The sequence below is a fragment of the Coptis chinensis genome, chromosome 6, assembly GCF_015680905.1.
Source record: "Coptis chinensis isolate HL-2020 chromosome 6, ASM1568090v1, whole genome shotgun sequence".
In the NCBI taxonomy this organism is placed as follows: domain Eukaryota; kingdom Viridiplantae; phylum Streptophyta; class Magnoliopsida; order Ranunculales; family Ranunculaceae; genus Coptis; species Coptis chinensis.
Window position 1 is genome coordinate 92,772,992 of NC_141461.1, and position 15,786 is coordinate 92,788,777.

Sequence of the window (15,786 nt, forward strand, 5' to 3'; positions counted from 1 at the left end):
GAATTGCATCATGAAAACTATATATTCAATTCAGATTTCGCAGTTCACATTTTCAAATGAGACAGTAAACTTGAACACATTTCTTGAGCAAATATGGTTGAATAACAATTTAGCTGCAATATGTGCATGAGATTTCCACTTAAATCCGTGATCTTGAACCTGTTCCCAATAAATAGACAGCATGAATAAGTTGGCAAATAAAAGAGATGAGCAAGCTAGGAAAGATCCAACTTAAGGGATTAAAAAATTATTCGAAAGGCAAAAGAATATACCATACCTTTTGAATGCGTGATCTCCTTTCCATTTTCAAATTTTGGATTGCTTGAGCTAGACATTCCAATGTGTTGTTACTGATATTAGCGGGACTGCTCTGGAGCCGCTTGCTGCAAACTTGGATGCACTTCACTCACAGTCTTCCCAAAATCAAGTCCAAGCACCCCACATAAACAGTGCACTTCATTCACATATTCAAGAACTTTATTAAGGTGATCAGACTGCAAGCGGAGGGAAAAATTACAATGGGAACAGGAAGAATGCAAGGAAGGAATCAAAATAACAGCAGGTAAAGATCCTCATACACACATACCTTTTCCTTCTGCAGTGAATGAAGATGTGTTTGATACTCATTAAGCTTTCTTAATGACAAATCATTCTCCTCCTTGCTGTTGCTACAGCTCATGTCATTATTGTATCCTGAAATCTCTCCTCTAATCTTTTCAATTTGTGTTCTTACATCTGCAAATTGTCTCATGCGTTCCTCCTTGTTTCTTAGATAGATTGTCTACCAGTGGTTTGATGGATGACAGCTGCTCTTTCAGTGTTGGTCTTTTCTTTGCTCGAATCTACAAAATTCAAGGCAAATGGCTGAGAAAAGGCTAATCACCAGATATTATCATATCATATGAGTTTGGGCCCATTCAAAAAGAATTTTATGTTATTGTGAAGTAAAAGGATGATGAACCTCATGCATGAAAGAGTGAATCGACAAAAAGGAAAGAACTCAAAGAAGTAGATATCATGTAAAAAACAATATAAATATATAAGAATGTGCTTTTCAAGATATGAAAATTGAAAATCAGAGGCTCAAATTGGTAACAAAACCAATTTCTTGACACTGTTTTTTATCAAGCGCATGGTTTTACTTGGGTACATTACTCACACGAAAAATGTCAGACAATTATGATGGACTGATGTTACGGATATTGCTATAACCTGTGGAAACTGAGTTTCAAATTTGCCATTTGCGTTCTTTTGGTATCATTTGTAACATGAAACACAAGTAAAACAAAAGGAACTGCAAGGATCCAAACTACCATCATCATAAAAATCAAAGGACACTTTTCCAATAGCAAACCCATGACTATTCTTATAGGATTACCATCTTGTAGCTAAGAAAACCAAAGAGTAGGAAACAACATAAGCATGGAAACCAGCACACTAATGCAAATGTTCTCTAGTGTGTCTTAGGTCTTTCAGTTCTTTTAGCAACACATCAAATAGCTTTGCTCCTCTACATAACTTGACAAGTCAATTGATTATCGACAGTGTATACGCAAATAGTTCACTTGTTTTTTTTTTTTTAGGGGAGGGATCATAATAATGAGAATTTCCATCTCGGAGGGGCCAAAAGGTTGGTAAATCAATATCCTGGATCTGATGGGCGATGGCGGTCACTTCTTTACTTTTTGTAAGTTTATAAGAGAATTGGTTTATACATTTAAAGCAGACTAAGCCTCATCTTTAATTAAAACAGTACTTATCTATATACCACTACTGACAATGATAGAAGTAAAGCCTGATTACAAACACCTAGGGGCAGAGAGTGAAGAGTAGTTCTCCACAAATATAGTCTTTACTCTATAATAATTCAAGACCTTAAATATTAGTCCCAGTTTAAACTTAGATTCAAATTTGGAACATTTATTATCCCTTAAAGAGCATTGATGGACAAACAAGCTAAAAATCATTAACTGCTTCCTAGATATATTATGGTGTACTGGGGAATAAAGACCAAGCTCCCCAAGAGAAGCCCTAAGTGTTGCAAGCTCAGCTTCTGTTGAAGCAACAGATTGATGGAGGCGTGCCTTTGCTTTGGTTGCCTCGTCAACCTTCCTCCGATACACTTCTAAACACTCCTTTCTCCATCAACATCCGGTCCTTCTCTGCAGGGCCGGCTCAAACCAAAGTGTGGCCTAAGGCGGATTTCATAATATTGTTATATTGAGGCCTTTTTTTCTCAACAATTTAATAAAGAAAAATGGTATATAAGTAGTAAGAAACAAAGAATTGAGGCCTATAAATTTTGGGAAGTTTTTTTCCCACGTATTCTGTGTGGAGGCCTAATTTTCAGGAAGGAATTTACATGTTAGATTCTTAGTTTTAGAAATTTCTTTTGGGTTTTATGATATAAGCGAAATTAAGGCCTATTTTTAAGGTGAACTTTGGGGATTTTCCAACAAACCATGCAACTTACGAGGCCTTTTTCAAAGTGAGGCCTTAGGCGGTCACCTTTTTTCTATAAAGGACGAGCCGGCACTGCTTCTCTGCTTCACTCTCCTCCATTTCATCCCACGCTTGCTGCAGTAACAATCCAGAAACATATTCAGAACCACAATTTAATAGACCTCCAATTTAGTCACAGCATCCAAACCTTAAACCCAGCTTGCTTTATTATTTATGAGACCAAAAATGGAACTTTCCAAACCCAAGTGGTTTGAGGACAATAAATATACACTTTACTGGTCCTAATTTCTTCTTCTTTCCCACAAAAACATATAAACCGAAAAATTGAAGGAAAACAAAACACTGAAATAACAACACAAGACTTGATGGTTTTGTTTTCTCTAACCATGTTTAACTAATAATTCACTTCTTGCTCAAGAATCCAGCTGCAATGAAATAAGAATCATCACCCAAACAATATAACCAGGAAAAACAAAACAGTAAATTAAGCCACAAGATTACCTGAAGCTCACTAAGTAAAGAACCACAACAGGAGTTCATCTTTCCTTAACAACAACTGGAACTAAGAGGGCTTCCAATTACTTGCATCATTTCTAAAAAAAACAACTAAACAAAACTAACCAAAGCAATTATGTGTAGAGACACAATTTTGTCCTCTGTATTTCAAGAAAAGAGTAACAATAAAACCCCACGATAGCAAAGGATGCTCCATTTTCCACACAAACTTCTATTTCACTTTCACTATCTGAGGATAATATATCCATAGGACCAGGATGTGCCATTAGACTTGAACAATTTTCCCCTTCCGCAACAAACTTAGAAAGTGTAATCTTATATGCTGTCTCAATCTGCATCAAACAAAAACGACAGAATTGATACAAGCATAATATTAACAGGTTCTTGCAAGCAAATACGAACGTGTCCCTCTTTGAAGCTGCGAAACAAGAGTAGCATACCTGACCATGGGTCCGATCTGAGAAGAGAAGAAAGAGAATCGAACCTAAAAGTTTTTACCCTATATTATAAGAAAATGATATTGTGGAACTGTATCTAAAGTTAGAGAATAGCACACCACTTACGATAGCTTCAAACAGTCCTGTCACAATTTCTAAAAGATAATGACAACCCTACACCATTGCTTTTTATTAGATAGATTGTTTAAAGGGTCTTTAAACCAAGGTTCTACTCTTTGGAAGCTCGCTTGCCAACATCCATATAACAAGTCAATCTTAAACTTTTCGCAGTTCTAACTTTGCTCCGCCTATTTGTCTATTTATGGAGTTGGAACACATTGCTTATTTGTATCAAGTTGAACTTTGGAAAATCAAGAATTGGAACTCTTAAAAACATAGAAATCTGTTAGAAACCACGATTCAATCCAATATGATCCTGAACGAAAATGAGCGTAACTTCCATACATTTAAACTTCTGATTACAAACAGGCCCTAAGTTTGTTTCATTTCTCATGTAGTATACTGACTTCAGGGCTCACCTGTTTTTTTTTTTTTTGTGCAAATGATCTTTAACATGGTAAGGCAGGGCTAATAAATATTGCCAAACATAGAGCACTTTCAGTCAAGAAATAAAAACTTTAACAAGCTATAATTGACAGTGTCAATTATGAAATGGGGCCTAAACACACTAATCATGATATATATCAATTATCCATGAGTTACCACTTCTAGGAGAAGAAAAGAATGGAATGATTTTATAACGTGGATTCGAAATAATAAGTATACAATTGAGTCCTTGAGGCTAGTGTACACGTACATCGAATGATAGAATCAGCTATTGCTATCTGAAAACTAAAAGAAACAAAGTAACACAAAAGTTAGACACCCTTCTTTTGTTAAATGACTTGAATCAATACCCGGAAAACTCCACATGACCCGCAATTTCCCTGCAAAGCAACTTTGCCTCTGCTGCCAACTTCAGATTCTTAGCAATCATCAACCCTGTTTGCCTGTGTGGACGCTGGCATATAGGCCTTTGCATCTTCTTTCCTTCCCAGAGATATACTAGTTCCCTTGCAGGAAGAACATTGTCCCACCAAAACTGGTGCAAAATCATATTCATCAGTTCCCAATATTCCCGTTCTCTACAGACATGAAATATACTGCTTTCATTTGGAGTCGAACAATATAGATCAACCCATTCTCTGTCCAAGATCTCATGCTGCGAACAGAAATTACACTTCTCCATCTGACCCTGTGCCTGAGGCATATAATAGAAAGGCATTGTTGCCCAGGGTAGACCAAGTTCAGCTTTTCCCTTGTTACATGGACACTTGACCTCTCATACCCCACCTCCCGGGCAGCCCATCTGGAGAGGCTCCAAGCCACTGAAATTTTTCTTCCGCATGGATGGCAAACCCTAAGAAGCTCACACCTCGACCAGTGATGCTTTTGAGCACTCCCCAATCCTTGGCAGCCCTGGCTGCAATAGCAATTGAATCACCTACTGACCGCAAATACCTTCTCCTGCCAAAGCTCATTGCGAAGATTTCCCTTCCAGAATCCCAAGGCGGTGCTAAAGGTGCTTGTGGTCAGCTTGTCTCGATGTGGCGCAAACAACTCCTCCGACTTTTGTGCGGCATTAGAATAGGTAAGCTGGCGCTTCACTACCAGAGATGATGGGGCACGAAGAACGAGTGGGCCTAATGAAGATGTCACTATTGAGGCAGCAGTAAAGCACGTTCTGACCATGAGAATTCCATAGCGTTTTTGGGAAGCTGGAGCTGCTGCTTTGTGGTGGACTAGTTGAATTTGACTGATGACAGCAGGATCTAATATGGAGATCATACCAAGGTCAGAAACCGGTAGACATTAAATGACACTTTCAGAACGCAAGAGTTATAAGATAACTAGTAAACATAAGAAGATTTTTCTTTCAATGATATTGTGTAGTACACATAAGAAGCCACACATAAATCATTTAAAATGCCTTAACATAGCACTTTGGTCATTGAGACCTGTGCAGTCCCTGACGTATACAAAAGAGAGTGAAGAGAAAATAATAACAGGTTCTGGAAATATCAAACTAGAAAAAGACAGGAGAAATACAACATTTCCCTTAATTACAGCAATGCAAGAGGTTCCCAGTACCAACAATTTTAAGAGAGAGTTGAAAGTATGATTTGGCTCACCGACTCTAACAATAGGTCAGAATGGTTAAACAACCAAGGTCATATAGGACAGCATATGCTGTTAATATAACAGCACAAAGGGATGAATATCTCGATATAATCAATTAAGATCTTTTAAAAGTAATGCTTTCACAACCAAGTAGTTCTTTTTACTTTTTACGCAGCTTCTAAGTTTCAACCTTCCTAAGTATCTCATTAGAGTTTGGCCATCATTTGTAAGACAATTTATTGTCTCCAAGAATACCATGCAGGAACTCAAGTTGATCTTTCCTTTTCAAAGATGGTTCATTGCCGAGATTCTTCCAAGGTAGCAGACCAAGAAAAGAATCAGATTCTGAAAGGGTATTGAGGTCTTTGGTTGTCATGGTAGATATTCCCACTAACGAAACATGATGCAAGCTAAATATTTTTCTTTTATTGCATTAGGCATCCACGGATTATTTAGTGAGATTGAAATGAGGAAACGGGTACATTCTTAACTCCTCAAGGATCGTTTCCAATAGAATCCAGTCACAGAGCAAACTATTGCTCTACAACAAACAAAGCCACAAAATGTATATATTGCCAATGCTACAGAAACATTTTGTTGAGAAAAAGGTCTGCCAAGCTTTGACAACCTACAAGTGGCCATATCATTGCGCTAGAAACGTATACTTAAATTCGTAACCAAAACAAGTGCAATGGGTCGTCTCCTGTTTCTGTTAAAATAAAACCTCATGCTAGAACAATCCAAAACTAAAACAAGGCAGAATAGTTCTCCTTAAACACATATTCACTAACCTTTAAGCTACGCAAATCTCCTCCCACCATCAAACCTCACCTAAAAATGGGGGACTTCTAGAATATACATGAAAAAAGCAGATATATCCAAATAAACACGCAAAAAGTAACAAGGTGAAAAAACCAATCAAGAAAGAAATCCTTACGAAATATTAGAATACAATATGAAGAATTGCATAACGAAACTACATGTAAATAGTTTGCTTAAAATCACTAAAAAAATAATACAAGAGGAAGATATAGCTTTGTGGATGAAAATTGAAAGTTGGAGAGGTTAACATACCTTGAGTGAAGTTGGAGTTGGTGCATGAAACTTAAGACTTATATATGTCTGGTCAGTGGTCACACATATAAATGAGTTCATCTTTTAAAGTTGTGAATATGTCCGAAATCAGGATGGAAACCAAAGATAGACTGATAAACAAAAACCGGTAAAAATATCAAACTAAAATTTCAATATCGAAAACCCCGCCGAACCAAAAAAAACCGTGTACTTCTTACTGTTTCATTTCGTATTATATATTGAATCTTCTGTTTGTTTTTTTACTACAGGTACAGGGTTCATGTAGGCAAAATTTGTTTTTTCCAAGGAATTCATGTGAAGTATTAAAGAGTCATATGCTGCTTCTTTACATAGAAATAACACTCCCAAGGCGGTTGTTTCAACAAGGTTATTCATTATTACCGTGTCCCTTTGATGCAGGAGAGTGCTACTGCTCAACTTCTCAAGTTGGTTCAGACAAAGGTTTCTAGTGCAGTAGTTGATTTGAAGACAGAACAGTGTTTTAATATTCGGGTTGATTCGCCTCTTTCGGATGAGAAGCTTCAAGTCCTTAAATGGCTTCTTGGAGAATTTAGGGACAGTTAGTTTTCTTCACAAGGAGAAGCGGAATGGTGCCTATGCTGTTGTTGTTGAGGTTGGGCCTCGTTTGTCTTTTACAACAGCCTGGTCAGCTAATGCCGTATCCATTTGTCGTGCTTGTGGGTTGACAGAGATTACTCGGTTAGAGAGGTCGAGACGTTACTTGTTGTATGTTAAGGCAGGAAGTGATTTTCTACAAGAATCTCAGCTTAATGAGTTTCTGACGATGGTTCATGATAGAATGACAGAGTGTGTTTATCCTCAGATGCTCACTTCATTCAAGACGAGTGTAGTTCCAGAGAAAGTGAGTTATGTGCCAGTCATGGAGAGGGGACGAGCAGCATTGGAGGAAATCAACAAGAAAATGGGGTTTGCATTTGATGAACAAGACATAGTGTATTACACATGGCTGTTTAAGGATGAAATCAAGCGGGACCCTACAACAGTGGAACTCTTCGATATTGCACAGTCTAACAGTGAGCATAGTAGGCATTGGTTCTTTACTGGAAAGATTGTTGTAGATGGACAGCCGATGAGTAGGACACTGATGCAAATTGTGAAGAGCACTCTGAAGGCCAACCCCAACAATTCAGTAATTGGCTTCAAGGACAATTCTAGTGCAATCAGGGGGTTCCAAGTGAATCAGTTGCGTCCGGTCCAACCTGGTTTGACATCTCCATTGAGCCCAACTACCCGGGACCTTGATATCTTATTTACAGCTGAGACTCATAACTTCCCATGTGCTGGCGCTGAGACAGGAGCTGGTGGTCGCATCAGGGATACCCATGCTACAGGAAGGGTTCATTTGTAGTGGCATCGACAGCTGGTTATTGCGTTGGGAACCTTCGTATGGAAGGCTCATATGCACCTTGGGAAGATTCAGCATTCAGTTATCCATCTAATTTGGCTTCTCCACTGCAGATTCTCATTGAGGCCAGCAATGGTGCTTCTGATTACGGGAATAAGTTCGGAGAACCCTTGATTCAAAGGGTACACTAGAACTTTTGGGATGAGGCTCCCAAATGGAGAAAGGCGGGAGTGGTTGAAGCCAATCATGTTCAGTGCTGGGATTGGGCAGATTGACCACTCCCACATAACAAAGGGAGAGCCTGAGGTTGGATATCTAGTGGTGAAGATAGGTGGTCCAGCATATCGGATTGGAATGGGAGGTGGAGCTGCATCTAGCATGGTTAGTGGTCAGAATGATGCGGATCTGGATTTTAATGCCGCATGCGAGGTGATGCAGAGATGGCGCAGAAGTTGTATCGGGTTGTCCGTGCTTGTGTGGAAATGGGGGAGAACAACCCAATCATTAGCATTCATGATCAGGGTGCTGGTGATAACTGTAATGTTGTGAAGGAAATAATTTATCCCAAGGGTGCTGAGATTGATATTCGAGCAGTGGTAGTTGGTGACCATACTATGTCAGTTTTGGAGATATGGGGTGCTGAGTATCAAGAGCAAGATGCAATATTGGTGAAGCCTGAAAGCCGTCAACTGTTACAGAGTATTTGTCAAAGAGAAAGGTTGTCATGGCTGTTGTTGGAACTATAAATGGTAAAGGACGAGTAGTATTAGTTGACAGCTTAGATGTGGAACAGTGTAGATCTAGCGGCCTTCCTCCTCCCCGTCCTGTAGTTGATTTTGAGCTTGAGAAAGTACTTGGGGACATGCCTCAGAAAACATTTGAGTTTACTCGGGTAGACCAACCCTTAGAAGCACTTGATGTTGCCCCAGCGACCACCTTAAAGGACGCATTAAAAAGGGTATTGAGACTTCCTTCTATCGGTTCTAAACGCTTTTTGACAACAAAAGTTGACAGGTGTGTAACGGGTCTTGTGGCACAACAGCAAACAGTGGGACCCTTGCAGATTACTCTTTCTGATGTTGCTGTTATTGCTCAGTCATATAATGAGCTCACTGGGGGTGCGTGTGCTATTGGGGAGCAACCTTTGAAGGGCTTGCTAGATCCAAAAGCCATGGCGAGACTGGCTGTCGGGGAAGCACTTACAAACCTTGTTTGGGCCAGGGTTTCATGTCTTTCTGATGTAAAGGCTAGTGTAAATTGGATGTATGCTGCCAAGCTTGATGGGGAAGGAGCAGTAATGTATGATGCTGCTGTGGCACTATCAGAAGCAATGATCGAGCTGGGTATTGCAGTTGATGGGGGAAAGGACAGTCTTTCAATGGCAGCCCGTGCATCAGGTGAAGTCGTCAAGGCTCCTGGAAATCTCGTCGTTAGTGCATACGTCACTTGCCCAGATATAACATTGACAGTGGGATCCTACTTCACATTGATTTGGGAAAAGGAAAGCGACGTTTAGGTGGATCTGCTTTTGCTCAGGTGTTTGACCAAATTGGAGATGAGTGCCCCGATCTTGACGATGTTCCTTATCTCAAAAGAGTCTTTGAAGCTACACAGGATTTGCTTGCAGATGGCTTAATCTCTGCAGGTCATTTTCTTTTTTGGCTAGTTAAGTTTCTGTTATATTAATAAATAAGAAAAAGTACAAGGTGATAGTTGATCCAAGGATTTCTAGGTTTACAGATCCTAGAATCCAAAGAAAATGCACCTATTAAGAATTTACAAATCTGAAATAGATAGAAACAGGGTCCTCCCATTTATAGATTAATGGTAGTCTCCCATCATACAACACTCTACAGTTAACTTGGATACTGATATATTAATCTCTGCAGGTCATGATATTAGTGATGGTGGATTGATTGTAAGCATTCTGGAGATGGCATTTGCTGGAAACTGTGGGGTCTGCTTGGATCTAAACTCACAAGGTGGGAGCCTCTTCCATGTACTTTTCTCGGAAGAACTTGGCCTTATTCTCGAGGTTAGCAAGAAGAACTTGGATATTGTCAAGGGGAAGCTTCACGCTGTTGGCATTTCTACTGAGGTTATTGGAAAGGTGACCAAGTCTCCCACAATAGAACTCCAGGTTAATGGTGCAGTTCAAATGAAAGAGGAAACTTTTGACCTTAGAGACATGTGGGAGGATACAAGTTTCCAACTCGAGGGGTTTCAGAGGCTGGCATCCTGTGTGGAGTTAGAAAAAGAGGGACTGAAGAACAGGCGTGCACCTTCTTGGGATTTGTCTTTCACTCCAGCATACACAGATGATAAATGGTTTGCAGTTGCTGCTAAACCGAAAGTAGCTGTAATTCGAGAAGAAGGAAGCAATGGTGATAGGGAAATGTCTGCTGCATTCTATGCTACTGGTTTTGAACCATGGGATGTCACAATGTCAGACCTTCTTCAGGGGGCGATCTCTCTCGATGAGTTCCGTGGAATTGCATTTGTAGGAGGTTTCAGTTATGCTGATGTATTGGATTCAGCTAAAGGTTGGTCGGCCTCTATCCGCTTCAATGAGCCTCTCCTAAAACAATTTCAAGAGTTCTACAACCGTCCGGATACGTTCAGCATTGGGGTTTGCAATGGATGCCAGCTCATGGCTCTGCTGGGATGGGTGCCAGGAGCCGAGGTTGGGGGCGTCCATGGAGTGGGGGCGGATCCATCGCAGCCAAGGTTCATCCACAATGAGTCGGGCCGATTTGAGTGTCGCTTCACAAGTGTGACGATTGGGGATTCTCCTGCAATAATGTTTAAGGGAATGGCAGGTAGTACATTGGGTGTGTGGGCTGCTCATGGTGAGGGAAGGGCATATTTTCCTGATGATGGCATACTTGATCGGGTCCTTGAGTCAAACTTAGCACCACTTAGATACTGTGATGATGGGAAAACAACCGAGGTTTATCCTTTTAATCGGAATGGATCTCCGTTGGGAGTGGCTGCACTTTGTTCGCCTGATGGTAGACATTTGGCTATGATGCCTCATCCTGAGCGATGCTTCCTAATGTGGCAGTTCCCATGGTACCCCAAGCATTGGAATGTTGACAAGAAAGGTCCCAGCCCATGGCTGCGGCTATTTCAAAATGCAAGAGAGTGGTGCTCTTAAAAGTTGAGACAGGTATACTATTATTTTTCTGTTTCGTTCTTAAAATTTATTTTTCTTTAATCTTCGCTGATTCTTTTGGTCATTTTTTATGTTGCTTATACTTGTGATCTTTTGCAGATGGTTGGTTTGGGAGATATAGGCGGTCAAATTTTGACACATAATAGAGGCACATACTGCATTAAGTGTGCTAGAAAGTAGAAACCTTTTATGTTGTTATTCCAGTTCTGTATCCTCAAAGCTTAATCTTTATGCTCTGTCACGACTTCTCGCATATAAATGACCTCCCTTTACTTTGTAACCATTTTCATGTTGTTTCTTTTAGTATTTTCCATGAAAATGACCAACCTTTTTGGTTGTGACAAATTGTCAAAAAAGTTAATGTCGTCTGCATTTTTTTATTTTCCTCTACCCCATGCATTTTTTGATCATTTCATGCTCATATTCAGTGTTGTATTCACAGGTTTGCTTTTTTGGACCCTAATAATTCGTTACCACAACGATAAAGGTATTTAACCTTATGCTAAATGTAACACCATCCCATGGCAAACAGTTGAATAGATCTGCACAAACTTGGTCTAAACAGTAAAAGTTAATTTTTGAACTCATATTCAATGTCTTATAGGCTCGATCCTGTGTTCAAATTCCCTTCTGTGACAATAACATTGTACACCACCATAAGGTTTGTCACCTTTGACATTGCTGATTCATTATAATTATGGGATTTATTGTGAATATTGTGATTGAGTATGTCTCTGTGAAGTCAGTATGCAGTAGTTCTCCTCATCTATCTTAGGCCTTTGTATAACCCAATTATGAAAAAAATAAAAGAAAGTCACCGGTTGTATCATTTTTCTGAAGAGATTAATATATTTCACCTTATGGTTAGAAGTTTGTGTCCACTGTGTTAGTGATTCTTCTGAAGAGATTAATATATTTAAGCTTATGGTTAGAAGTTTGTGTTCTCTGTGTTAGTGTGTTGATCTCATATTTGCTTAAACTATACTAACTGTGCTTATGATAAATAAGATTGCTTTAAGTCCTCACGGTTTGGGATCTCCTGTGCGGAGAAGATATACTGTATAAACTAAGAGTTTCTGAAGAATGAATTTATTTATATTATCTCAAAATAGAAAGTTACAAGTATTTATACAAGCTTCTCTAATCAATCTAACTAACCTAACTTTATACAGTTGTCACAACTGAACTCTAACTTACTATAGACAGGTCAGCATATAAACTTATACTCTTTTACCCTCTCTCAAACTTACTATAGACAGGTTCCTCAAATAATTCACCAGAAGTAGAGTCTAATTCAGTTCCAGTAGGACAAGGTGTGGAAATAGTTTTGGCTCCCTCCATGTTTGCCTTTTGTAACAATTCAAGCGCATATTTAGATTGACACAGGAAGAGTTGCTTTGATGATCTGTGAACTTCAAGACCCAGGAAAAAGTGAAGATCACCAAGGTCTTTCATAGGAAACTTTTGACTACATTGAGAAATGACATTTTGAATGAGGGAAGATGAATTTTCTGTGATGATCATCACCATAGACAAGTATAATGACAATGTGAGAGCCAGTTGTCATTAAAATCAAAAGTATCAGCCTTGGATGTTTCAAAGTTGAGATCAACTAGAACTTGAACTAACTCGGGATACTAAGCCCTAGGAGCTTGCTTCAAACCATATAAAGATTTTTGAAGTTTACAAACATGATTTGGTGTAGTAGGATCAACGAAACCAGGTGTTTGAACCATATAAACAGTTTCTTTTAGATGACCATGAAGAAAGGCATTACTCACATCAAGACTGATGACTCATCGTTGAGTGAGACAGCATCGGTTGCAGATGTTGAGCCACTCGGGAAGAGATACTTCTACACCTTAAGCAGCCTTTACCTCCTGAACCAAATCTGATCGATCAGCTAGCTCTCGACCTCCAGCTGCGCTAGACTAGAAGAGAGTGATTCCCCTTTTCCACAATAGAGACATTCCTTGATAGTGGTTAGCCTAGCCTCAAGCCTCTTAGATCTATCCTTTCCCGATATTTCTCTTCGTGTTTTCATGCTCCCTCTTCCCTGCGTATAACTTGGAGGTATGGCTGAGAGAAAGGCTCCACGCTCTCCAAGTGGTTGATCTTAGCGTGCTAGCCGTTGCTTTAAGATGACTTTCGATAACGGGTCGTACTTATCTACCTACCGGTTTTCCCCAAACTAGTTATGGAACCCCCTTCTGTGGATATATGTTCTATCTTGATCTCTTGTTTTCAACCCTCTGGCCTGGGCTGTGGTGCTTATAGGTAGTCAGTCTTTAAGAAATCCCAGCTTTCTGTTGCTTTTCTTCCAAAAGGTTTCGGTTATGTCTAGTTCTAGGAGAAGACTGTGTTGGTTGTAAGTATGGTGCTCCCCATATGAGTGTAAGCTTCGTTGACAAAAAAACCTAGCGCTGGTTGAGATGACTGTACTCGCTTACCTTAACCATTGATTGGGAGACGGCTTTACTTTCCGGAAGGAACGACTCTATCGCCGGCAGCCAAAAGGATTACAAGCAATGATCTCAAAAGTGAAAGAGGAGTCAGTTCACTTACTTTGTTTGATTCAAAAGGACTCGATCTCATTATTCTCGTATATAAGGTGCTCTTTGGCTCGGCAGCACAATCTACCGAGTTCCTTTCTTTCCCGGAGTCTCCTTAGCTTAACAGCTAAGCCTTCATCATTCCAGTGCAACTATTTCAAGCTATCTTTGCTAAACGGGCAATATTAAGCGGCTTCGCTACTTTGCTTATTTCATTACCTTTGCTTGGTGAAAACCACTGGTGAGATAGGGTTGAAACTTCCAGGAAAAAAGTGCTTGTTGCTGGTTGACTTGTCTACTCAAATAGGGGGGCTGTATTGGTATCCAACGGTAAATTAGCAGAGAATCAGGAGGACCCGATGTTGGGAGATTTCACTAGAAGGTCACACCTCAATCTAGCTACTTTCTATCCCAAATGATTTCAACTTGGAGATCACACCAAGGAAATCACCCACCCAAGACTTTGGTAGTTATCACAACAACCTCAACCAAGCAAAACCACTACAATATCATCACAATTCATAGCAACAATAATAATGGAAGTAACAATGCAAAGAGACACAAAGATTTAGGTGGTTCGGTAAATGTTACCTACATCCACACACAAGAGCCGAGTTTCCTTTATAACAAAGATTGGAGAGTTTACAAGAGATCAAGAATCAATAAGAAGAGGCCTCACTCAAACCCTAGCTCAACAGAGCTCCCACAATACCCTAAAATGAATCTCTCAAAGTTGTACTTCAAAACCCCTAATCTATTTCCTTTATATAGGTGTACATAGACAAAGGGAAGTAAAATGGGCTTGGGCCGCAATTGAGCTTTGGCGCTTCATAGGTGGCCATAGGTAGCCCTTCATTAAAGCCGGAGTCGCGAGCTGGGCGCTTAGTGAGGCCTGGCGCCCTTTCAATAAAATTTGGAGCGAAAGTCGCTTAGGTGAAGCTTTCTTTAGGCATCATCCGGCCCCTTGTTGCCCGCGGCATGGACGAAATGGTCGCCTTCTTCATCAGTACCAGGGTGAGTGTGGTATACGGACAACCGGAGCAAAGCTCGACGGTTCCACCAACCCAACAATCTCCCACTTGGAACCTTCGAGATTCTTCATGCACATCACATCTCAATTGTAACAACTCAATCCAAATCCAAAAAACTAAAGAAACACTCGGCTCATTCATCATGGTCTTCAAGCAAGAAGACCCACCGAAGTTGAACACAACTTCAACTTCTCAGTAGGCACGGCCTTGGTCAACATATCCGCCGGATTCTCACTCCCTTGGATCTTCTCAAGTGCCAAAACCTCATCCTCCAACAGAGATCGGATAAAATGATACCGGAGACCAATGTGCTTGGTCCTAGAATGAAAAGCGGAATTCTTGGCAAGATGTATAGCACTCTGACTATCACTGTGTAACACACTTCTCTCTTGCTTCATCCCAAGCTCTTCCATCAATCCCTGTAACCAGATCATCTCTTTGCTTGCCTCTGTAACGGCCACATACTCTGCTTCTGTGGTAGACAAAGCAACAATCTTCTGTAACTGAGAAATCCAACTCACTGCAGTAGCACCTACTGTAAAGACATAACCAGTAGTGCTTCTTCTGCGATCTACCTCACCTGCAAAGTCGGCATCCACATACCCTTGCAGGTTCACAACACCCCTTCCATAACATAGGCATTTCTCTGTAGTACCTCTCAGATATCTCAATATCCACTTCACGGCTTCCCAATGTTGCTTGCCAGGATTAGACATAAATCTACTGACAGCTCCCACTGCTTGGGCTATATCCGGACGTGTGCAAACCATGGCATACATAAGACTTCCAATGGCAGAGGCGTATGGTACCTTAGCCATGAAGTTTCTTTCCTCAACAGTCTTGGGAGAGTGTTCCTTGGACAACTTGAAGTGGACTGCCAAAGGTGTGCAAACCGGTTTCGCGACTACCCATAATCGAACCTCTTCAATACCTTCTCAATATACTTTTCGGCTGAGACAACTCCGAATAC

General features: G+C 40.3%; 1 protein-coding gene, 1 long non-coding RNA gene and 2 pseudogenes across 3 annotated transcripts; 1 reads left to right on the plus strand and 3 right to left on the minus strand.

Moving 5' to 3' along the window:
* Positions 1-356: 356 nt before the first annotated feature.
* LOC147495502 (65-kDa microtubule-associated protein 7 pseudogene) lies at positions 357-751 on the minus strand (annotated as a pseudogene).
* Positions 752-1,588: 837 nt separating this feature from the next.
* On the minus strand, positions 1,589-3,653 carry LOC147495503 (uncharacterized). Its single transcript, XR_015197531.1, has 3 exons — positions 3,420-3,653; positions 2,965-3,311; positions 1,589-2,577 (listed from the first exon to the last, which is right to left on the minus strand). It is a non-coding gene; the product is annotated as an uncharacterized LOC147495503 (long non-coding RNA).
* A 505-nt stretch (positions 3,654-4,158) lies between these two features.
* LOC147495504 (uncharacterized) lies at positions 4,159-7,070 on the minus strand (annotated as a pseudogene). Its single transcript, XR_015197532.1, has 2 exons — positions 6,672-7,070; positions 4,159-6,428 (listed from the first exon to the last, which is right to left on the minus strand). The product of XR_015197532.1 is annotated as an uncharacterized LOC147495504 (transcript).
* LOC147495505 (putative phosphoribosylformylglycinamidine synthase, chloroplastic/mitochondrial) lies at positions 6,830-12,100 on the plus strand (the record flags this gene model as incomplete). Its single annotated transcript, XM_086568387.1, is given in 11 exon segments — positions 6,830-6,940; positions 7,092-7,234; positions 7,236-8,044; positions 8,047-8,237; positions 8,239-8,476; positions 8,479-8,778; positions 8,781-9,518; positions 9,521-9,703; positions 9,948-11,227; positions 11,333-11,381; positions 11,676-12,100. Coding segments are annotated over 9 exon segments (3,981 nt in total), but the record flags the coding sequence as incomplete, so codon positions are not given.
* Positions 12,101-15,786: the final 3,686 nt, after the last annotated feature.